Here is a 25,354-nt window from a genome sequence, read left to right as displayed (position 1 = left end):
TCTAAAATAAATAAATAAAAAAAAAAAAAAGATGACTCCTATCGAAAAAGCAAACAGACAAAAAAACATAATTGGGCCTAGGTGGTCGTGCACAACTTTGATCCTAGTATTAGAGGGAGAGCAGGCAGATCTTTGTGAGTTCTAGGTCAGCTTGGTCTATACTGTGAGTTCCAAAAACCAAGGCTACAAAAGAAAACCCCATTTCAAAACAAGCAAACACTCAAACAAAACCAATTACCTTTCCACCCCACCAAAGCAAAAAGAATCAAACAAAACCCCTCTTAATTGGCCAGGTAGCGGTGGCGGTGGCGGTGGCAGCAGCAGCACACGCCTTTAATCCCAGCACTTAGGAGGCAGAGACAGGTGGATTTCTGAGTTCGAGGCCAGCCTGGTCTACAGTGTGAGTTCCAGGACAGCCAGGTATACACAGAGAAACCCTGTCTCGAAGGCCCCCCCTCAAAACCCCAAAAACCTCTTAATTGAATGGAAGACACAGCTAAGTAAAGCAAAATGCACTCGTGGAGTCTTATACTGCCTATAGTTTTACATTTGCACTAAATGAAAGAGTACTCTACTGAAGATACGCTGGATTCCTAGATACTGCTTAGAACTACTTTCTCTTTTTGCTGTTCTACAGAAAATTTTAAAAATTAAAAAAATTAAAGTATAAGTTTACAAATATCCAAAAGCTTAGCACTTTTCAATTAACATATGCTAATATCTGCTTCATACTTTTATTAAAGAATTATTTTGATAATATAGAAAGTTCTTAATTGATCTAGTATTAATGATTAAGGGATTGTTAAGAGCCACCAACTAGATGACCCTGGGTAAACTGACTTAACTTTGACCTTTAGTTTTCTCATTTAAACATAATCATCCCAACCTCAATTGTACTGTCTTATATTTGAGGCTCCATATCCATGATCTACACAGCTTATAGTTGGATTGGATCATCTAGAGCCAGAGTTCTCAACCTTCCTAATGCTACGATACAGTTTTTTCTTTTCTTTCTTTCTTTCTTTTTTTTTCTTCGAGACAGGGTTTCTCTGTGTAGCCTTGGCTGTCCTGGAACTCACGCTGCAGACCAGGCTGGCCTCGAACTCAGAAATCCACCTGCCTCTGCCTCCCAAGTGCTGGATGTGCGCCACCACCGCCCGGCTGCTATGATACAGTTTAATACAGTTCCTCATGATGGGTGACCCCCCAACCATAAAATTATTTTTTGTTACTTCATAACTGTAATTTTGCTACTGTTACAAATCATTAACGCAAATAACTGTGTTTTCCAAATGAATTCTGGTCACCTCTGTGAAGGGGCTGTTTGACTTCCAAATGGATTACAACCTGTAGATTGAGAACTGCTGAACCTCTAGTACCATGAAGAGAGAGCATAGTAATGAAGGAAAATGTAGCTATTCTTTTATGTATTCTATATTAAACACTAAAGTTGGCAATATCTCTATCAAATTTAGTCCTCGGCTCCTTAGCTCAGTGCCTCCTACTAAGCCTGTAGAAAATGGAATGATAAATGTTGCAGGACATTTCATCACACTGTGAGAGATTTTGTTATTTACTGAAAAAAGAAAACAAAACAAAACAGAAACAACTGTTTCTAGTTGTGGTGTGGCTCAGCCCTTAGCACACACCATTAATCCCAAAGGATAAAGATAAGTTAGTTTGCAGGACAAACCCATGTTTGAAAGTGATATCTAATTGAGTACCAGAAAAAGTGATGAATCAGAGAAAGATTTGACAGAATAAGGATACATCAACTCTCAGGAGAGGAGAAGGGAAAAGTACACTACATAAAAGAGCAGAGCAGATTGAGAGAAGATAGGCAATTTTCCTGGACATTGGATAGAGAGAAGTTGCAGACAGAGAACAAGCTAGACACAGGTGTAGACAGTAGGAACAAGGGAATGAGAACGCACCATAAGATCAGAGCAGATTGCTAGAGTTAGTTTGGGGCCAAGCAGAGCAAAAAGTTAGAGGCTCAGAGAGAAGTCAGACTGAATCAGTCAGCTAGGATAGGAGTTTGAGCCTGAACAGCTAAGTTGAACCAGCCAGCCAAAGTTCAGAAAGAACTAGAAAGAATATACATATTTAGCAGTAAGTCTCAGAGGCTGAAAACACTCTAGGGTTAGATAAGATTGCATGGTGGCTAGAAGCTTCTAGGAGTAGGCCTAGGTTAGAAGACAGAGGCAGTAAGCCTCTGAAACGACAAAACAATAGGAGACTAAAAATACTTTTACAGATAAATTGTATATAAGTTGCAGAGTAGTGGTAGTGCATGCCTTTAATCCAAGCACTTGTGGGGCAAAGGCAGGTGGATCTCCATGTATGATGCCAGCGTGGTTTTCATAGTGAGTTTCAGGATAGCCAGAGCTATACAGAGAAACCCTGTCTTAAAAAACCAAATCCAGGGGCTGGAGAGATAGCTCAGTGGTTAAGAGCACTGACTGCTCTTCCAGAGGTCCTGAGTTCAATTCCCAGCAACCACATGGTGGCTCACAACCATCTGTAATGGGATCTGTGCCCTCTTCTGATATATCTGGAGACAGCGACACTACTCATAAACATAAAATAAAAAACAAACAAAACAACAGCAACAAAACTCTTATAGGAAGCAGAAATTCCTGAACTAAACCTGCAAACTAGCTAATGAATTATTTTCTTGAAAAATGAACTGTGCAGCACCCTAAATTTAGTAAAATGTAAATAATCCATAAATTTAAGTAAATCTTTAGAACTTGGAGTCGTGGCAAGAAAAGATCAAAGAGTCACATGGCTGGTATTAAGGGAGCTTGGCAAATTTAGAATTGTATCCTTACCATCCTTACCTATCAGTCATGAAACAGTCACTCATCACCATTGGCAGATCACCTCATCAACCTCGTATGGAAATTCCATTTCACCTCTTGTCTTACCTCATCCTTTATGTCTTCCTGTTGTTGAGCTGAGAAAATCTCCATTGCAGCCATGAGTCTCATCATTAACTCATCCACTGTTGTATTACCTAATGAGACATAAGAGATTCCAAGCTCTATATAGAATTTTACATAACTTTAAGTTATTAAAATTATTAAAAATGAAAGAACCCTTTTAGTAAAGAATTAAAAGCATTAAAAATATTAGACAGGAAAGCTAGTGTTTAAATTACTTTCAATGAAATGTTTCATATGTTCAATAAACAACAGTGGTAGTTGAAATTTTAGAAAAATCAGATTTGGAGCAACTTCAATTAACAATTTTTAGCACCAGAAAGAAGAATGTCCAAGTCAAGAGGTTCAAAAGTCCTTTCAATTTATAAAAACAACAGTGTTATTAACAGTAGCAACAGCTACCAATTGTTTACATGTCTGTGATTACGCTAAATTACTTTATGCTTTCATCTCATCTGATCTGTACAGTTCCATGAAGAAGTAATTATACTTTAGATTTTCAAGAGAAGGGAAAATATCTTTAAAAGGCTCAAGAAACCCACCCAACAAAGATCAAGGCAGTAATCACAGTGCCGGGACTTGAAACCAGGTGAGGCTAATTCAGGAGCCAGCCCTTCCTCTGATGCCTATCTCTTCTTTGTGCACCCCCGACTTTGGCACCCCAACTCCAACCAATGTGGAGTTGGAGACTGGCATGCTAGATACCACTTTACCACTAAGCTGCCTAAAAAGTCACACCCTATTTCTGCCAGCCATTTTCTATACTTGAAATTTCTCTGTCAAAACAAACAGGAATTCAATGTTTGAAAAAAAAAATTTATTTCCCTCAATGAATATTTTCCCTGTAAGTTTTCAAATGAATGACTAGACTGTGATCTTTATGGAGTTTAAAGATGTTTGATTTTTTTTCCTTAACTTTATTTTAAAAAATTTTTAAAAATGGTAATGTGTATAAATAACATCTCCTAAGTGTATATAATTTTGCTTGGGATGGCTTACAAAAGAGAAATTCATGAGGTTACATGAGAGAGCTCTCTTTCCTTTCAAATCTACAGAAGAGATAAGATTCTAAAGGGCCTCTGATGCTGTCATGCCACATTAATGAAATGACATCAGGATGATAAAGAGCAAGCATCCTTGATGGTCTTTTCCAGCATAGGACATGGCTAATATGATTTTTCAATGACCTTTCTCCATATTTCCTTCATGATTGTTGGCAGTTTGGGGTTTGGGAGCTCCAGTTTGTTCATAGCACTACTATTTTCTCAAATAAGTTACAGGCCAGTATTAGTCAGGGTTTCTACTCCTGTACAAAACATCATGACCAAGAAGCAAGTTGGGGAGGAAAGGGTTTATTTAGTTTACTTCCACATTGCTGTTTATCACTAAAGGAAGTCAGAACTGGAATCCAATCAGGAAGCAGGAGCTGATGCAGAGGCCATGGAGGGATGTTCCTTACTGGCTTGCTTTCCCTGGCTTGCTCAGCCTGCTCTCTTATAGAACCCAAGACTTCCAGCCAACAGATAGCACCACCCACTTGATCACTAATTGAGAAAATGCCCCACAGCTGGATCTCATGGAGCCACTTCCCCAACTGCAGCTTCCTTCTCTGTGATGACTCTAACTTGTGTCAAGTTGACACACCAAACCAGCCAGTACAAGGCCTCACATTATCTGGGCACTAAAAAAAACAGAGTTAGCCTTGTACTAAGAGTTGAAATAAAAATTGTGCTACTCACAAGATATTTAATGTAGTTTCTAGAAAATGTCTAGCTCATAACAAGGGCTCTATGAGTATGAGTTTAATACGAAAATGAATGAGGAGCTAGAACCATGGCTCAGTGGTTAAAAGCATGTGGTGGTTTGAATAGTTATGGCCCGCATAGAAACGGTGTTTGAATGCTTAGCCTATAGGGAATAAGAGTATTAGGAGGTGTGGCCTTGTTGGAGTAGGTGTGGCCTTGTTAGAAGAAGTGTGTCACTGTAGGGATGGGGTTTTGAGATCTCCTATACTCAAGGTATACCCAGTGTGGCACAGAGTCTCCTTCTGCTACCTGCAGATCAACATATGTGCAGACAATTCTCATTCAACACTGCCTCTACACTGCCATGCTTCCTGTCATGATGGTATGATGGTAATGGACCAAACCTCTGAGACTATAAGCCGTTCCAGTTAAATGTTTTCCTTTATAAGAGTTGCAGTGGTCACAATGTCTCTTCACAGCAATGAAACCCTAAGACAGAGCACTTGCTGCTCTCCCAGATGACCTAGGTTTGATTTTCAGAACCCACAAGGGAGCTAACAATCATCTGTAACTACAGGTTCAGGGGATTCTGCCACCTTTTTTCCAGTCTCTGAAGACACCAGGGACACATATGATGCACAAATGTATATGCAGACAAAACACATGATACAAGAGTAAATCTTTTAAAAAACGAAGGAAAAGAAGAATGAGTAGATTGTAAATTACCTTTCTTGTTCTCAAAAGAAAGGTTACACTCCTCTGTAAGGTTCTTTGAAGTAGCAGAGATAATGTTATCATGTGCCTGGTACCCAGAACACAATCATTGGTAGTTATTACTAAAAGATATAACAAATGGCAAAAAGAAGGTTCTGAACACTTTATGGCATGTACTTGAGGTACTTTGAATGAGAATTTTCTGCACAGGGTTATGAGTTTGAATACTTGGTCCCCAGCTGGTGATGATGTATAGGGAGGTAATAGAAGGTTTAGGAAAAAGAGCCATGATGAAGAAAGTATGTAACAGACAGCATGCTTTGAGAGTTTATAACCTTGCCCCACTTCCAGTTTGTTTTGTTTCATGTGTTGCAAAAATGTGATTACCAGCTTGCTCCTCTGAATGCCTACTTGAGTCATGTCTTCCTCATCATTATGGACTTCCCCTCTGGAACCATAGGACAAAATGTTCAAATTATGAATGGGAAAGTACTATAGTTATATGAATGCTAAAAGGGAGGACACACTGCTAAACTGAGTTTGTAGGTACTTCATACCTGAGTCCTCAAAGGTCAGAGACAGAATAAGGAATCAGTAAATGTAGTTTAGGGAAAATTGACAAAATATAGTGTCAGTTTCCAAATTTAGTCTCAGGATCTTTCTGTAGTCTTAAAAACCATTAGAATTCTCAAAATAACCTTAGTTTATGTGGTTTATAGATATTTTGTTGCTGTAAAGTAATACCATGACCAAAGAAACTTGAGTTTCTTTTGGCTTATGGTTCCAGTCAGATAGAGCCCAGTATGGCAGAAAAGCATGGCACAGTGACAGGGGTGGGAAGGATGGCACAGAGGCAGAGAAGGAAGTTGGCTGGTTACAATTAATCATACAAGAAGCAAAGAGCAAATTAGAGTAGAGAGAGGCTATGCATCTTCAAAGCCTGCTCCCAGTGATGTACTTCCTCCAGCAAGGTCACAACTCCTAAAGGTTCAACAACTTCCTCAAGCAGTATCATCAACTGTGCACCAAATTCAAATACCTGAACCTATAAAGGGAATTTCGCATTTAAACCATCACAGACATTGACACTTATTTTATTAGAAACTTTGTAATAAAAGGGCAAGCAAAATGTCTTAGTAGGTAAAGGTGCTGGCACCAAACCTGATAACCTGAGTTTGGACCACAGAACTTACCTACATAGTAAAGATGAGAACACATACATGACAAATAAATATAACACAACATTTTTAAAGAATTAAAATGAAAATATTTGCAACATATTTGTCAATTCATTTAAAAGTAACAGTGCCATCATAGTCTAATCTGTTATATTTTTATTAAAAAAAATTATTCCAGAAGAAAAATGTGACAAGAATGGTCCAGTTGTAACATTCTCACATATTTTTTTCTGCACTGTCTGGTTCAACAAAAAACAATTATAGCTTTATATTTATTTCTATATTAAACTTGTGAAAATACGCTGTACTGGTTGAAATTTATGAAGAATATGTAGCCTTCTGCATTTATGTAATTAGAAAAGAAACATTGTAATAGGTATTTCTCAGTTTGACAAGAAGTTTCTTCAAATTATCAGCATGGAGAATTTAAAAGTATCAAAACATATACTTCCCTACTATGTTACACTAGAATTCTTTTCCCTTTCCCCTCAAAACTCCATGGCTTCTCTTTATTGTTCAGGCTGACCTTGAACTCTTGACCTTCCTGCCTCACTCACTAGAGAAGCTGAGATTACAATTGCATCCTCCAGTACCCAGCTCCATTATCTCTGAACTGATCTTTTTTCCATGCATAACTTCATTCCATTAGGCACTGATACCTTTCGAAAACATTACTTCACTGCCTTATGTATTTCTTCTGAATATTGATGCACTATATATGTTATAAAAAAAATCACACTTGTTAATGCTGGTATTTTGTTTAGGCTTTGCCCCATAGTTACCTGGTAACACCCAGGTGTGCCTGACTCACTTTAAAAGGGGCTGCTTGCCCCCTTCTCACTCTCTTGCCTTCTTGCTCTCTCCTCTAGCTCCTGCTACCCTCTTATCACTCCCCTCTCTCCCATCTCTCTCCATGTCCTCATGGCTGGCCTCTATTCCTCTTTTCTCTCTCCCTCTCTGCCTTTCTCTGTCTCTACTACCCTCTCAACTCCTCTCCCCATGCCCTGAATAAACTCTATTCTATATTATACCATCATGTGGCTGGTACCTCAGGGGAAAGGGATGTCTCAGCACGAGCCCACAGGGGCACCCTCTTCCCCTACGCCTCCATCAAACATCTCTAGTCTCTTATCTTTTTATAAAACATGATTAATATCACTGCTAATGCCATCAAAAATTACTTATGTTGTTAGTCTTCCAGTGGAGGATATAAATTTTTTATTAAAAACTCAAATTTTATCATTGGCAACAAACAACACTGGTTCTTTTACTAGAAAGTGACAGAATTACTTTTGTTTTCCCAAATGCCCAGTCTATATAAGCATAATTTGTATGTCAGGCTGTAAAAATGACTTCAGGAAAGGCAGGGAGAAGAAACTAGTGTAGCTCATGAAACCCCACATGTGCTTGAGACAACTAGAATATATTGGTTCACATCATGTAACAAAAGGGCTAGAATTAAAAAAAAAAAAAAAAATGCCAAAAACCTGTTTGCTTCTTTAAGGATCCTCTTAAATGGCCTTTTCCTTTTACAACTGTGAGTGAGTGGCAGTAGTGGATATTACTAATCCATGAGATTTGTGTCAAGAGGCTTGACTTCCCACTAAGATGACAACTGTTTTAGAAGCCATTGCTTTGAGCCACTCCTGTAAATGTTAACATAGTGAAAAGGGAAAACAACTAAACTACAAAAACAATGCAAAGTGAAGCAAAACCTAAAATAATTGTGATCCTGCAGATTTCCTGAAACAGAGCTTCTGGAGTCCATAGCCTACACTTTGTAAGATACAAGCTATCACAATGTTGCCTGCGCCTGTGATGAGGAAAACAAGAACAAAAATGTCTTCACTTTCTCCTCACCCGGTGGGAATCTGATCCCTCAGCTGGTCTTTTAAAAGACTGCCTAGGAAACCATGCTCTGCAAAGTTAGAAAGAAAACAAAATACCTGAGCTTTTGTTTTGTGTAGGCTTTAAAGGCACTGGAATGCACAAATCCCCTCCCCCATTATACTTAAATGGGGCCGAAATGAAGTACCCCAGACCCAAGCTTCGGCTTGGAGCACTTGAAAACTCTTTTGCCTGGCAGCTTGGGAGTGGGCGAACTATTTTTATTTAAGCTTTTCCATGAGCACTGCAATGCTTTACTCAAGCTTTTGGATGTGTTATTAAAAACAAAAACCACTCGTTCATTCATTCATTCTTCTTCTTCTTTTTTTTTTTTTTTTAAAGAAAGAATGTAAAGTATGGTTAAATTTCCAGGAAAATGTAAATTATGGTTAAATCCATAGGAATTCCACAGCTTTTTGCCTCAGGGGTGTATCTCAGGCAGAAGTCACACAAATAAGGAACAACTGACACGTGAAAAATTCAATTTGCAATGTATAGTCACTAGATTTTCTAGATAATTAAAGATAAGCAATTCTTTCAACTAATCAATATTACAGCTATAAATCAACAGAAATAAATGTCACATCTGACAAATGATTATAGCCTAACTGCTGGTTTTAGGGAATTAACCATTTCTGAACATAACTTCTCTGTCCTACGACTAAGAAACTTTTTAAGAAATTTTATTGGGTGCTAGACATTTAACACCATATTCATTTTTCATAGTACATATGCTTTAAAAGATGTTCTTTAGGATGTTTTATATTTTAAATGGGAAACATGGTAAGGTTATCAATAACATTTTATTTCTGTTGTGACATATACTTTACCTTGTATCACATTTAACACTTCATTAGATGATCGCTTTCCCATGATAATCAGGAAAAGTGGAAATTGATCTGTCTTTTGAGTCCGAATGGTTTGTGCAATAACGCTGCCAAAGTGTCTATTGCACATTGTCAGAAATCTAAAATAAAGCAAAATCCAAAATAAGTATCAAACAAATTTATTAGATCTGAGATGCGATTACTAAGTATATTAAGATTAGATAGCCTAACTTATTATCAGTATGGAAAATTTTACTAGGTTGAGTTTTCAACTGAATCTTTAATGGTTATCGTACAGAAAAGAAGGAAGCATCCTCTAACTATTGGCAGGGGCTGACAGCACAGGATTCTTAAGTCTCAATACTGCAAGATGTACTAATTTTTAAACTATGCAAAAACAAAAGAATTTCCAGGAGAGTATTCCTTAACTAGGATAAATAATAGAGTGTGGTACAAAGGAAGATGACTAGCATCATTCTAAAAATAGATTTAGCAACATTTCCCTGAGTCTTTAGAATCAAGAACTACATGGAAGCACTGTGTCTCCTCTAGAAGCAGTGGGTCTTCTAGTTTTGTATTTAGTATGGAATAAAAGCAATTCTAAGCTTTTGGCCAAAAAAGCTCAGAGATATTAGCATACTGAAGTCTAGCATTAGTATTCTTAACACGATCTGGAATAAATGAAAAAACTGATAAAGCTTTTCTCTTCTATTAGAGGACTGTTTGAAATTAGCATTTCTTTCAAGAGAAAAGGGTAGCTTATGATATGTTTTCAGATCTGATGGTAAAAAGTAAATGTCATAATAATAATGAATTATGAAAGACCAAATGCAAATATAGAATGCTTTAATAAGATCCAATTTAATAAAGTCTGTAAAAATAATGGACTTTTAATAACACAGGTCACAAAAGGCAAAACAGTGGAAATTCTGGAGACTAGCCACTGGTACTAGCTTATTAATTCTTAATTATGTTCATGAAAGGCAACTTAAATCGTGTGTTTTCCTATGCCTTATGATAATATTTTAGGTAACAACTCCTCTGAAATGTATGTTCTAGCTGATGAGCAAAGTCCTGTCGTCACATGCATTAGAAGGTAAATCTATTTGAAAAGACAAATGGTATTAAAATGTCATGTGCTCAGATTCACTTGATAACCAATTCAAAACAGAATCAAACCTCTTAATTTTTAAAGCCAATACATTTTCTGTCAATAGAAATTCATTTCAGAAATTTAGGCTGAATCTTTGTAAAACCCGTGCTGTGACTACAGAAAGTGGATCTTGTTAAGGGCAGCCAGACCTGTCAGCCAGAGTGTCAAGACAAGTTAGCACCACTGCAGTACGGTCATTGGGAGGCAGGTTCTTATACACATTTAGTGCAGCAATAACCAGACCTCATGGCAATTTGAAATGACAAGGCCTTAAGAAATCCATTGTCAGCCATGAAATATCAGTGCCCCCATGAAAATTCAAATCTTCACATTCCACAACTATTATGGGATAAAAGGTTCTCAAGCAGACTAAGCTTCCATACCAAATTTCACACTCATAAAGCTTTAACTCATCAACAGAGATGTGTAAATCAGGAGACTAGCAAGTTAGGGTCTCAGTTTTCTTTATATGTCTTACTAAAATATTTGAAGTCAGTCTTGACCCTGAGCTGATCACTGGCAACCTCTAAAATTAAAGATGTCAAAAAACAGTTGGAATGCTATTTCCTACAAAAGGGAGAAAAATAAGTCCTTGTTGCTTTCACACCAATGGATTGAGCGGATATCACATAGTAGATGCCCATCATAGCACTGGCCTCACTAGCTAAACAGGATGCCCTCTGGCCCCTTGACAGGAAAGAAAAAGAAAGGAAGGGAAGGAGTACACAATCGAGAGGGTAGAAAGAACACTAACAGAAGAGAGGGAAACATGACGGAGAGGAACAGGAGGAAGGCAGAAAGAAATGGAAAGGTAGGAAGAGAAGATCACATTAACCAAAATTTTAGTTTAAACCCAGAAAGACAGACACGGTAAAACCAATCTGTTTTAACAAAAAAAAAAAAAAGGAAAAGGAAAAAAGTATGTTTCTCATATTTGTGGTATTGTTCCCTTTGAACAGTTAAAAGTATTCCAGAATACCTGATTGATGGAGCAAAATTGTCAACCCAACTACAACTCACTCAATATTTTTCAGTCAGATTTCATGAAGGAATAATTAAATGCTACAACCATTAGATTCCAGCAATTTCAACCCCAAAGTGGAAAATAACTATCTTAAAACATTGGGGAATCTCTTATTTTTTTTTTGAACTGTAGAAGACGACTTAAATAAACCAATGACCATAGATTATTGGAAGAAGGTACTAAAAAGTTATTAGGGGGTGGCTGAGAAGGAAAGGAAGGGCAGTTGCTGTGGAAGTAAGAGCACCCATGATAAGAAAGCAAACCAGGAGCCTCAGGACTAAGCAGGTGAGAAGCAGAGGATTGCTGGAACTTACTGTCTTCCAGCCTAGATCTAGATTTAGTAAGAAATCCTGGCACAATTGAGTAAGGCAGAGATTACAAGAGCAGGATGCCAAGACCCTTTAGTTTTCATGCACATGGACATATACACCTGCAGACAAATGTGGACACATGCCTCCAAAATAAAGTTAAAAAGAAAAAAAAGGAATGGCTAAATGATGAAAAAAACTTCTCTCTTCTAATTTTTTGAGACAGGTTCTCATGCAGCCCATTTTTGACCTCAAACTCCTGATCCTTCTTCTACCTTGCAAGTGCTGGAATTACAGGTGTGTGACACCACATTTGCCTCAAGGAGGTTAAATTCTGTAAACCTACTGCTTACTTAGTATGACAGGTACTGTTTTTGAATTAAAAAAGATGGTGGTTTCAATATTATCACTAATGCTTCAACCTGATTGCCACGAGTTTAAAGATGACTCCAACATAAAGTGGAAAGAACATATTTTTACACACCCACCCTTTACAAAGAAGAGATGAAGTAGGGTATAGAATACATTCAAACTAGCTCTCAGTATTTGGTAGACCCTCAAAACTAGTACTTACATTGTTACTCTAAAGTGCTTAATGTTGTTTCTAAGTCTGTGTCTGCCTGCCTGTGTGTGCAAATAGAATGCAGGAGAGTGTGTGGTAGAGTATGAATGTGGAAGTAAGAGGGAAATGTGCTGGAGTTAGTTCCATTCCACACCTCATGGTTCCTGGGGATGGAACTCAAATCAGAAGGGATGGTGTCAACTGCCTTTGCCAACTGAACTATCTGCTATGTAACATTTTCATCATTAATTTTATGATTAAAATGGTATGTTCACACCAACATTAAAAGTATTTTTGCATAACAAAACAGTAACAAAACAAAAGCAATTACTCGTTTTATTGTTAAAGAACAGAGCTAGGCAGATAGCTCAGTAAGTAAAGTTCTTGCCATACACTATGAGGCTCTGAGTTCAATCAGTAAGTCCCGTGTAACAATCCAGTACTTGAAATCCTAGTCAAAAGAGGTGGAGATAGGAAAGTGTCTGGCGCTCTCAGGCCAGCTAGCCTAGCCTAAACAGCAAGTCCACATCACTGGGAAGAACCATACTTCATAAAATAAGGTAGCTACTGAGGAATACCTGATATTAACCTCTGACTTCCATGTGGAGAAACAGGCACAAATGTAGAGATATATGTGCATATAGTAGCACCAATAACCACATATTTAATAAGAGGTTATTCAGCAGATAAAATTGTATCCAACCTAATAGCCTGCAGTAGTTATTACCCAATACTTTGAGTCAAACCTTCATACACCATGCGTTAGCTGCAGCTGCTCACCAAATTCTTATGATTTTGGGTTAAGAAAGTTCTTCTCTTAAAAAAGCAAAAACAAAAAAGTCTAAGGCAGCTCTCTATCATGAATAAGGCTCTTAGTTTACATATGTGCACATGTTCAGGGTTTGATCAGTGTTCACTGAAGGAGATAGAACAAAGTGGAATGGAAAGGCCACACCCCTTTAATAGAAAAATACAGTGAAGCTCCTTTAACTTGAAGAATGATTTATCAAGCACACCAAAACCAGGCCAGTCATGGAGTTATTTTGACTACAACTTCTTTTTCTTTCTTTCATCACTCAGTTCTTTTCTGGAGTTCCAGCTGGAAATACTCTTCAGCACTGCTGGGATAACCCCGTCTGCCCTTTGAGGTAGCTTTCAGTTTTGTAGTCTTAAGTCTTTGATCTATACTGAGTTAGGTAAACAGTACAGAACAAAGCTGCAGAGACTATACTCAGTGATCCTCAACTGCTGGTGTCCCAGGGAGTTTCCCTGGAGATTCAGACTAGATAGAACTGGGTGAGACACAGGAAGCAGCCCCTTTAAGAGATGTCTTTTCCTGGGCACTGCTCACATTTGGAACATTTTTTAAGAAACCCTTTAAGTTTTCTTTTAAGGCTTTTGGTTGTCTCTGAATGAAGTCAGAAGGAGTCATCCAAAAGATATTTTGGGTAATGCAGCTTTACTGAACTATACCTTGTTTCCTTAGGTAATGTTAATTCCTACTAGCTTTCTGAGTATGGTGAGCTCAGATCTGCTGTAGCACACCTAAGCAAATAGCTCACAAGCCTGGTCTACAGAGTGAGTTCCAGGTCAGCCAGGGCTACACAGAGAAACCCTGTCTTGAAAAACAAAAAACAAAAAACAAAAAACAAAACAAAAAACAAAAAAAAGTTTAGGGAAGACCTCACTGTAATGTTGACATTTGATCAAAAGTTCAAAAGAGTGAAGCCAACATCAGGAAGAGAGAACACAAAATACAAAGACTTGCAAATGAAAGAGCCTCATATATTTACAGTGACAAGAATCTAGGGTACTTCACTTGGGATAGTTTTCAGTTCCATTAGTTACCCGAAAGTTTCATAATTTCATTTTATTTGCAGATAAATAGAATTCTACTACGTGTAAGTATGACATTTTCATTATCATCCAACAGCTGAAGGACATCTAGGTTGTTTCCATTTCCCAGAGATTATGAATCGAGAGCACTAACTAACAGGACTCATCAAGTGTCTATGCTGAGTCTTCTCAGGCTATGCCAAAGTATGGTGGAACTGCAGTAGATCCATTTTTAGCTTTGTGAGAATTCTCCACATTGATTTCCACAGTGGCCACACTGGTTTGCAACGCCATCAACAATGAATCAGGATTCCTTTTCTCTAGAATCCTCACCAGCATTTGTTGTCAGCTGTTTTCTTGATTTTAGCCATTCTGAGGCAAAATCAAATCTCAGAATAGTTTTAATTCTTATTTCCTGATTGCTAAGGATACTGATCTTAGCTCTGAATCTGAAGACTTCAGTAAATAACCTGAAGTTATTACAGATGATGAAAGAATAGGGAGCAGAGGGAGGGAAGGGAAGTCAACAGCCAGCAAATGGGTGCCGTGGTATGTGTATGTGTGCGCGTGCGTGTGTGTGTGTGTGTGTGTGTGTGTGTGTGTGTGTGTGTGTGTGTGTGTGTGTGACCTCTACCTGTGAAAGGGGAAAAGGAAAGTAATAAAATGGGAGAGGGATGAAGAAAATAACACTAAGGATGTTAGGACAAGCCATAGGAAAACATTACTTTATAAGCTTACTTAAAAACACAAATAGTATATATGGATTATGCCACACAGGGTAGTAACGCTCTCCAAGAAACACAGACTCTCTAACAAAGTCCCAGTTCAGGCATGGGAAACCTTCAATTGAGGTGTTAAGTCAGCGGGTTCCAACAGACTCCAAGTAATAGAGTCTACTGCCATTCCCTGTGGTTACCTCCAAGAACCTGAAGTTAAGGCCTTACTCCTGAGGACACCACATACTTCAGACAAAGGATGTGGAGTTGGAACTGAGCTGGAATCTTCCTCCTTGAGGACCAATTCTCATACTATCTAAAGGTGTTATGCAAGTTGCCAAGGGAGAAGAACAGTTAATAGTCCTAAAATAGTCCAGTTGTAAAACCTACGAACAACAATTGTCACTGTTGATCTGGCAAGATGGCCTCAATAATTACAATAGCATCACATTACCTTGGAGGCAACCAATAACTGGGATGTAAAGCTACTCCACTGGAGGAATTTCATGCCTAACACTATAAACCTAACCAACTAACTGGTTAATAGGTAACAAACTACCTTTGAGGAGAACCCACTATTGCCATTTTCTTAAATCAAAGTAATTTTTAACTATATTCTAAGTTCTTCTCTTTATACCCACAGGTAAGGGTAGCTCTTAACTTTCACCAAAGAACTTTCTTTTTATAAATATAGAGATGATTACAGAAATTCACAACTGGTTATAATAAAGAGAATTGGGTAACTAGATCCAACTGGTATATCTAAAAACCCACACATCTAAGGCTCAGTGATAGTATAGAAGAGGAGATAGGAAGAGTGTAGGAGGCAGATCCTGGCTGCTAGATAGTGTCTTCTAGACATATCAGGTATTCTGCACTCAAGGAAACACAACAATATGGTTGCTGATACAAGACCTGCATAATGACAACATTAGTTAATACAACAAAGTAGACAAGAAATTACGACAGGGCCTTACCCTAGTTGAAAAGCTGCATAGAATCAGTGACTGCTGAGAGAACCAGACTTCCAGAGACAAGCTACCTGACAGCTTGTCCAGTCGCAGTACTCAGTGCCAAACGTGTACAAAATAAAAGCAATATTAAACGGGCTAACTAGGTGAGGGTTTTTTTTTTCAATATTTGCTTGTGTGTGTGTGTGTGTGTGTGTGTGTGTGTGTGTGTGTGTGTGTGTGTGTGTGTGTAAATAAAACAAAACTAAGTGCAGAAAAGAAGTCATGAACTTGAGTAGTCGAAAGGGATGGGAAGGACTGGTAGCAGGAAGGAAGAAAATGGTGTAAATATAGTACTTATGCATGGAATTCTAAAAAATTTTTTAAAAGTTCACAAGAAATGAGTATGGCTAGAGTAAATCAAAACATAAAAGCCAAAACAGAAGGCTGTTACTATATGGTAAAAACTGCTATAAAAAAGTCAAGAAAAAAATGAAAACGACCTCTGAATTTGAAACCACATTACAATGCTTAATATACAAGTAACTTTTATGCACTAGTAAAAAAAAGATAAGCAAATATGTACAGGACAGCCAGCAGAAGTGGGTAAGTCTAAGATATCTGTGAAGATGCTCAAAATAATAAGATGGTGCAAAGCCTATTTATTTTTAATTTTTAAAGAGTTACTCATTAATTTATTCTTTTATGGGTACTAGTGTTATCCTGCATGTATGTCTGTGCATCATGTGTCTGCCAGTTGCCAACAGAAGTCAAAAGAGGATGTCAGATCTCCTAGGATTGGAGTTACAGAAGGTTGTGAGCAACCATATGGATGTTGGGAACGGAACTGCTGCAAAAGCAGTAAATGCTCTTACCACTGACCCAAAATTTAAACTCTGAGCTAAACCTTATCAGATTAACAAAGATGAAGAAAAGTCACTTCGCGCATAATATAAGTGAAACTGCTATCAACAATATCATTGGTGCCGGGTGGTGGTGGCACCCGCCTTTAATCCCAGCACTTGGGAGGCAGAGGCAGGTGGATTTCTGAGTTCGAGGCCAGCCAGAGTGAGTTCCAGGACAGCCAGAGCTATACAGAGAAACCCTGTCTCGAAAAACCAAAAAACAAAACAAAATAAAACAAAAAAAATATCATTGGTAATTTGCTAGTATATATTAAAATTATATATACATATATATCTTCAAATTATCACTTTTATACTTGGGTATTTAGTTAATAGATATGTTTGCACAACAATTATCAGTGTACAGAATTAAACACTGTAGGTTGATAATTGCATAACATTCAACTATCACTTAAATTTTTATCATGGTAACATACTGGGACATGAGATAGTTGAATAATTTTCCACTCAGCAAATGTACATCTTATTGTGTTTGCAACAATCCTGAGCTAGATAAGCATTTTCAGTTTTAATCACTATAAAACAGAATAAAATGAGCATCTTCAAATATTTACTTAAGAAAAAGTCTGTGAAGCAGACTAATTGGACAAGAGGGCACAAATACTTAATGATTATTGATCCACATTATAAAAGGTTGGTACAAGGTCCTTTCAAGCATATTGTAGACATTAGACATACAGGCAGACCAGACTAAGGGCAATTTTAAGACAACAATGTAATTTGGGAAGGACTGAACTGGAAACGCACTTTTTATTTGTTTGAAGCTTAAATTTTCTATTAAGTTGTGTCAATAAATTGCTAGCCAGAATTTAAAAACAACACATACACAAACACAATCTACATAATATTTTGCTATTGTTTGGTGGTACTGGGGAACAAATATAACCTTATATATGCTAGCAAATCAAACTGTGTAATTTCCTGCCAGGCAGTGGGGGGGCATGCCATTAATCCGAGCACTTGGGAGGCAGAGGCAGGTGGATTTCTGAGTTCGAGGCCAGCCTGGACTACAGAGTGAATTCCAGGACAGGCAGGGCTACACAGAGAAACCCTGTCTCAAAAAAAAACCAAAAAACCAAAAAACCAAAAAAACAAAAAAAACAAAACAATAAAAACCAAAAACAAACTATGTAATCTCTTATTCTCCTTGTTATATGTTATATATAAATTACTCTTGGTAAAAAGCCTTTGAGACTTGACAGTTTAGTAATGGAAGGTGGAAGGAGAAGGTAGTTAATAAATTATAATTAAAATTTAAAATTATTTGTAGAGGAACAATAATCCTAAGTCACCTTTTCTTACCAGCTTAGCTGGAGCATCCCTAATCTAAAAATCCAAAACCTGTCATGTTGGCAATTCAAAAAATTCCAGATCTTTCACTATTTTGGATTCTTAGACAACTCAATTGGTTGTCTACGTAAATATTCCCAAATATAAAAGTAACCTTTCTCCAGGCATTTGCATTATGTACTGCTTTTTCCAAACCGGGCATGGTGGCATACAACTTTAATCCCAGCACTCAGGAGACAAAGGCAGATGAGGATTTCTGTGAGTTTTAGGCCAGCTGGGTCTACAAAGGGAGTTCCAGGACAACTAGGGCCTGAGAAACTTTGCCAGGGGATTGCGGTGGGTGAGTATTAGTACTACTTACATGTAGCAAGAGCATAAGCACTACTTTAAGTCATGAAAATCCTCCATTGAAGTATACGCTTACATTTTCTTATATGCAGATCACAGAATGTAAGTTAGAAGGACTAATGGAATAATTAATTCCAATTCCTCTAGCAATGTAGAGAAGACTTCTTTTCCAAGGGCTATAGAAGAGAGCAGTGAACATTAAATTCTATACAACATTTCCTCTTGGCTTTTCTATTTGCTAGACAATAAACAGAAGGGACTACTGAATATATGACAAGAAAATTACTTTTGTCCTGAGGACACCGAGAATATTTTGGCTTCCACTACTCAAAGTCTACAAAAAATATTGTGGTCTATAACTGGGACTTGGATTTAAATAGTTTAGATTACATTCTAGGGGAAAATACATAGAATGAGAGATTAAAATTTACAGTACAAGGTTATGTTTTTGGACCCTTACCAGGAAATGAATCTACTCTTATCTACCTCTAGTCTTAACATATATATCTACTATGTGGGTAGGCCAATTCATGCTTCAGCAACCTTTATCCACACTATGACGATGTTGGAAAGCCTTCAGTTTTTGCTTTTTACTTCTGAAATCTGTTCAATCTAAAAACAGTACAAATTATGATAGTCTTCAGGGTTCCCAGTGAGTTTCTACTTTTATTTAGACCTTCAAAATAAGTAATAAGTTGATTAACAAGTTTGTGATTATAAACTTTCTTTCTGATTTTTTTTATACAATTTAGACTTTTTGTATACTTAAGATTTTTAAAAACACCTACAGACATAGGAAACCTGCAAATCATCAAAATATGAACATATTCTATTGCATGGAGCATGGTTTTGAGGGAAGAACAAAGACACTGAAGACAGACAAACCTCACATTGTCATTTATTAGTTGTTTCTTTAGATAACTTTATCTGAGTCTTTGATTTCTCATCTACATACTGAAGATAATAACACCTAATTTCAAAATTAAATTTATTCTTTAGTCCAAAGCTGGCTAGATTCTCTTGAATTCTGATATGTATACATAATTTCATATTTAAAAAGAAGTATCACTCTTACAGATGAGAAATGTAGGAAAGCTAAGGCTCAACACACAGGAACAGATTTTAAGATATAAAAGATGAACACAGGAAAGTATTAGCATTTCTGTCATCCATCAAAGCTTTCAATCAATAATCAACCTGTAACTCAGAGTCAGTAAGGGTTCACATCACTTGAGATAGCTGATGCTTGACAAGAGTTAACAGGCATATTGAAAGTACAAGGTTTTCCTCCAGTCTCTATCTACCTGCCATGTGTGACACCATCAAAAAGTACTATTTATAGACCATACCACCTAAGCTCCCTAAAGAAAAAAGAATTACTGAAAAAAAGAATTAACCTGAGGCCCTCTATTTTCTAAATAAGATTAGAATTTTAAAATTTCATTTGAAAAAAAAATCTGTCTTTTGCAAAACAACAGTAGAAAATAGCTGTCTATTGCTGTACTTAATGATTCTCAAATAAAAAAGTCATGAACTAAAATTCATTCTTGAAACTTAAATGTCACGAAATCTGGAGAGGCATTGTTAGGATTCCATACTGGGATAGTAACTCTAATGGTAAAACGTGTAATGAATGCTTATATATGACTGTGAATTTCCCTTTTTTCCCCAGTTCACTGGTATTATTGAACAGAATTTCGTATTCTAGTAGAAAATGTCAGTGAACCTCAGTGTTTATAAATACTCATCTATTTGTCACTGTTAATTAGTTTTCAATTCATTTGATTTATTTTGTTTTACACTATATTCAAGTTAACAGTATATTTAAGGTAACACTATATTTAAGATATATCGGTGAGAGAAAATGAAGGGGCAAAAATATCTTCCCAACTTAAGCCTAGTAACTGGGCATATAGTGAATGCTTGCTAATAGTTTTTTTCCCCCCTGGTGGAGGGGAGATAAACAAATGGATAGAATAACTAGGATAGTAAAGGGATAAATGACAAAAAAATTACTAGAATCTGAAGGAAAGTATGTAAATAGCTTGATTTTAAAAACAACACACCAACAAACTCACTCTCAGATCCCTGCAAAGTCTAGCACAGTAGCTTATAGAAATGGTTTATGGATGCTGGTAGACTGCCAAGATCATGAGCACTCTAAGCATGGACAATGGGGACTCTAGCAGGGCAGTGGTGGCGCACGCCTTTAATCTTAGCACTTGGGAGGCAGAGGCAGGCAGATTTCTGAGTTCGAGGCCAGCCTGGTCTACAAAGTGACCTCCAGGACAGCCAGGGCTACACAGAGAAACCCTGTCTCAAAAAACAAAAAACAAAAAAACAAACAAAAGAAAACCCAAAAAGACAATGGGGACTCTAGAAAGTCTAGGACAGTAGCTTATAGAAATCGTTTATGAGTGCTGGTAGACTATAAGATCATGAGCACTCTAAGCATGGACAATGGGGACTCTAGAAAGGCAAACAAGGAAATGCTTTAAGGAACTGTTTGCAATGACATTCAGAAACATAGGCTAAGATGAATATGTTCATCTGTCACTGGAAGACAACGGGTTTCAAACAGTTAACTACTTGCTTTTGGCCTCCAAACATTTTAATATATTTAAGTTAGAAACCAAATAAATAGGTATAATTAAATGCATTAAGCACTATATGCCAGGCGTTTAGAACTATTTATTTTGGGGTGTATGTGGGGTGGAGTCAGTTCTCTCTACATAAGTTTTTACATTTCATGACAGTCGCTGTAAGTGTTCACTAGAAGCCTTATTTCCTGAGCTGCCTGAATCTCATTCAGAGTCCCTGTTCATGTCTGTATTTTGAAATGTTACACCTTGAATTTCATGTCTTACATTAAGGTATTTGCTACATTAAGAGTGAATTTTTGTGTGGGATCAGGGTTAGAGGTCTGGTTTTCTTCTTCTACATATGGATATCCAGTTTTCTCACACCATTTGTAATTTTGCCATCTTTGTCAAAATTCGGGTGGTTGTGGCTGTTTAGATTAATTATTATTAATTATTATTATTGTATTGTGTATGCTTGCACAGTGATAGAAGGTATACATGCTACAGACATGTGGAGAAGTCAAAGAATAAGTTTGCAGTGTTGATTCTCTCCTACTTTAGGAAGATTCTAAGAATTGAACTCAGGACAAGTGCTTTTATCTACTGAGACATCTTAAAGGCCATACTATGTGGATTTGTATTCAGATAATTTATATGTTTGTTTCTATGCTAGTGCCATGTAATTTTTGTTGTTATTAAGCCAGAATTATAAATCTATCATTTCATTTAATTCAAAGAACAACTCTGAGGTATGTAGTTTAAGCTTCATTTTACAATATGGAAACTTCATAATAAAGGTTTACACAAATTATATTTGACTTCTAGTCTGGTTAAATTCAAAACTCATCCTGCACTCTCATAACATTCAACAAATAATACTGAGCCTCATAATAAGAAAAAAAGAGAAAACAATTGATGTAACACTAGCCCTCATTAAGCTTATACTCCAGTGAAAGAACTAGAGAATATATGTTAAAATGCCCATACGTAATGGCTTAATATGAAATGAGGGTATTAGGTTTATGTGACTTTCTGAATAGGGACTATTTAATGTAGAAAAACAAGAGCATAAAACAGAATTATTTGTTTTTTTTGATGGCTTCTCCTTTCTTAATTATATCTCATCCAGATCAATGAAATCTTGGAGTGTAGAATGAATATTTAAGACTACTTTAGACCGGGTGTGGTGGTGTATGCCTTAGATCTCAGTATCCAGAAGGCAGAAGTAGGTGGACTTATATGAGTTCAAATTGAGACCAGCCAGCATATGTAGTGAGTTCAAGGACAGCTACGACTATACAGTGAAACCCTATCTTAAAAATAAAACCCAAAGTACTAGTATAGTGCTGAGAATATGCCAAGGAGAATAAAGTAATCTATTCAGGATTCTCTAAGTTGTGGCTATAGCCATTAGCAGATAAAAATGATAGACAGCTTTAAAAAGAGTAAACAATAAAAAAAAATCCAACTATCACTTTCCCCCTGGTATTCTAATGCTAACAATTTCAGAATTATATATAGGCATATGTCTGAGAAAAAGAAATTGAAATCTTCCATAATGAGTTACCTAAATATTCCAGAGCATTAGAACTTTTCCATGAGTAACAATACTATTTGGCAAATTAGGTCATTAAAATTGCTAGTCATAGTCAATGCAGATTGACAAGCAAATACGGACAAAATATCAGAGAAACTAATTTCCACATATTTTATTAATTGAACTAATATATTTCTTTTATACCTCTTCTGGTTGACTTCATACCAATGATTGTGGAAGAGGAGATGAGATGCATGCTACTGATTTCAATTATATAGAACCTACAATCAGTAAAAATCACTCCTTCAGAAACAACTATAAATAAGAACTGATTAACAGTGAAGCTAGGAGTGAGTGATTAAATCTCAGCACTTGGGAAGCAGAGGCAGGCAAATCTCTGCGAGTTCCAAGCCACCCTGGTGATCTTCATAACAAGTTCCTGTTCTCTCATGGTCACAAGGGCTTTTTTGTTTGTTTGTTTGTTTGTTTGTTTTTTCGAGACAGGGTTTCTCTGTATAGCCCTGGCTGTCCTGGAACTCCCTCTGTAGACCAGGCTGGCCTCGAACTCAGAAATCCACCTGCCTCTGCCTCTCAAGTGCTGGGATCAAAGGTGTGTTCCACCACCGCCCGGCCACAAGGGCTTTTAGTAAGACCTTTGTCTCCAACACACAAACATACACATACAAACAAACAAGAGGCTTCACAGTGATGCAGCCTGCTGACTTGTACACAGATGTTCCTCTGGCTCGTACATGAGGACTACACAATTTCTTGTCATCTCCATTTTGACCAGTTGTGATGATACCAGTGGACACACTAACACAGAAAAGGGAAAACCTGTGAGGTCTCAACCACAGACAACGAACTTTACACAACTCGGGAATGGTGAGTGTGGGCAAAATGGTCGCCGCAGTGAAAAGAGCCCCTTGATTGATATTGGTTACCAATATCAAAGGTCAGCCCAAAGATTATATACATATTGGTAACATTATACAGACTGAGCAACTTGTTTTTATGTACTGAGGAATGATTGTATGTGTGTGACTCTGTAAGAGTACTTAAGGAAAAAGAGGTCATGAATGAGAGACAGAACAAGGGAAAGTATGTAGGAGAAGGGTTGGAAAGAGAAAAGGAAATTGATGTAAATATAATTTCTAAAATAAACATGTATTTAAAATAAAAAATTAACAAAAAAGATTAATATTGACAGAGACATGAGTAATAAAATAATCTCAAACCTTTTCAACTTCAAGCTAGAAAAACAGCAAAGAACATAATGACATATGTATTTTGAAATATTTCATTTTACAAGTATCTTTTAGAATTTGTTACAGTTTTGACTCAAGTTTTGAAATTTACACAAACACTAGGCCAAGTAACTGACGCCATATTTCTGACTCTATATATTCTCAAGTATAAGATAGGAGCCACCGGAGGTAAGATTTAACCACAGATCACATAGGTGCTAAGACATTGTATCACACTAAGATGTCACATATCTTAAAAAGGTGAAGGTGCTTTCAATTCTGTACATCTAGAGCATTCAAAGCAGAGAGGACTTACGAGAAAAAAACACACAGAACAACTTACTAAGCAGTTACATGACAAAAGCAGGATTTAATATGAACATAAATTTATAGTGCTATATCTTTGGCTGGCATTTCAATAGTATTGCTTTTGTACTGTTTTTTTTCCCCTAGCATTCTCCTATTTTATATTCTCATATATACTGCCTAGAGACAACTATATGAGTTAAATGCATATTCCCTAAATAACAGTAATTAGATTAATATGGAGAACAGATGAGATTTTTCGTACCATAAATATTCTTAGGACAATACAGTTCCTGTACCATCAGGCAGTTGTAATTCCAGGACTAGGAAGTAGGATGGATCGTACTGAAACTGAACTAAGAATGGCTTATAAACTGGTAATCTTAAATCACTTCAAAGGATATTTTAAAAGATAATAAAATTTTAAAGAGTAAAGAATGTATTGCAGATGGTTTAACCATCATCTGCATAGAGACTGGCTTACTCTTAATAGTAAGAGGCCATCACCTTTCACCTATTGCCCCTTCCCCTTCCTTTCAGTACTATTAGGAAACTACTCACAAGTGCACTCCTGTACAATGCTGAGCAGTAATTATGACTTGCTGACAAAGAGATATGAACAATTACGGAACCCATTTTGAAACCCTACACTAATAAAGTCATTAGATGCTGCCCTTGCCATGATCCTTCTAAAAGCTTCTGAAGTTACAAGAACACACGGCATTGTTTGCAGGGACAATTGCTGCTGGCAGAACTGCAAACCTTGAGTTAAACCATGCTGCAAATTGATCTTGACATTCTGTTAAGACCGCCACTAAAAATCAAAAGCAGAGGAGAAAAGGAGAAAATGAGTGGGCAGGATGTAATCATGGAACAGGAGGGGTTCCTCCTCACCTTCTCTCCTCCCGCTTCACAAAACAGACCAGGGAGAAAATGACAAACTCTCCTGGTGATTTGGAACCTTTATTTTAAAGCATTAATTAAGCCTTTGACCTGGGATGTTTAGGATGGCAATACACTTCCTTTAAAAGTACTAGAAGGAAAATGTTGCACAAAGAAATATAGCTGTATTTGGAAAATGATATGGAAGTCCAGCAGGACGCCTCTCTGGAAGTCTTAGTACTCAGACCACAACACATTCATCTGTTTTATCAGATAACTCTGCAGAACTCCTATTAGCTCCTAGATTACCAGCTGGAAATTAACACTCCTCATGTCTTTCATGCAGTCCCTGCACCTGGGCTGTATCTGCTGGATTAAATGGAAGTAGAGA

At 37.1% G+C, this 25,354-nt stretch overlaps 1 protein-coding gene across 1 annotated transcript in view; it reads right to left on the bottom strand.

Moving 5' to 3' along the window:
* Faf1 (Fas associated factor 1) overlaps positions 1-25,354 on the bottom strand; it is a 315,310-nt gene that overhangs the window by 71,550 nt on the left and 218,406 nt on the right. The window contains exons 16-17 of the mRNA XM_031378184.1: positions 9,300-9,436; positions 2,931-3,019 (exon numbers count right to left, since the gene is read on the bottom strand). Of these exons, the coding sequence (XP_031234044.1) occupies positions 2,931-3,019; positions 9,300-9,436 (226 nt within the window). The remainder of the gene's footprint in view (positions 1-2,930; positions 3,020-9,299; positions 9,437-25,354) is intronic.

This window comes from Mastomys coucha, unplaced genomic scaffold (assembly GCF_008632895.1).
Source record: "Mastomys coucha isolate ucsf_1 unplaced genomic scaffold, UCSF_Mcou_1 pScaffold18, whole genome shotgun sequence".
Classification (NCBI taxonomy): domain Eukaryota; kingdom Metazoa; phylum Chordata; class Mammalia; order Rodentia; family Muridae; genus Mastomys; species Mastomys coucha.
The sequence above is the reverse complement of the archived record's forward strand: the minus strand, read 5'-3'. Positions and strand labels throughout refer to the sequence as shown.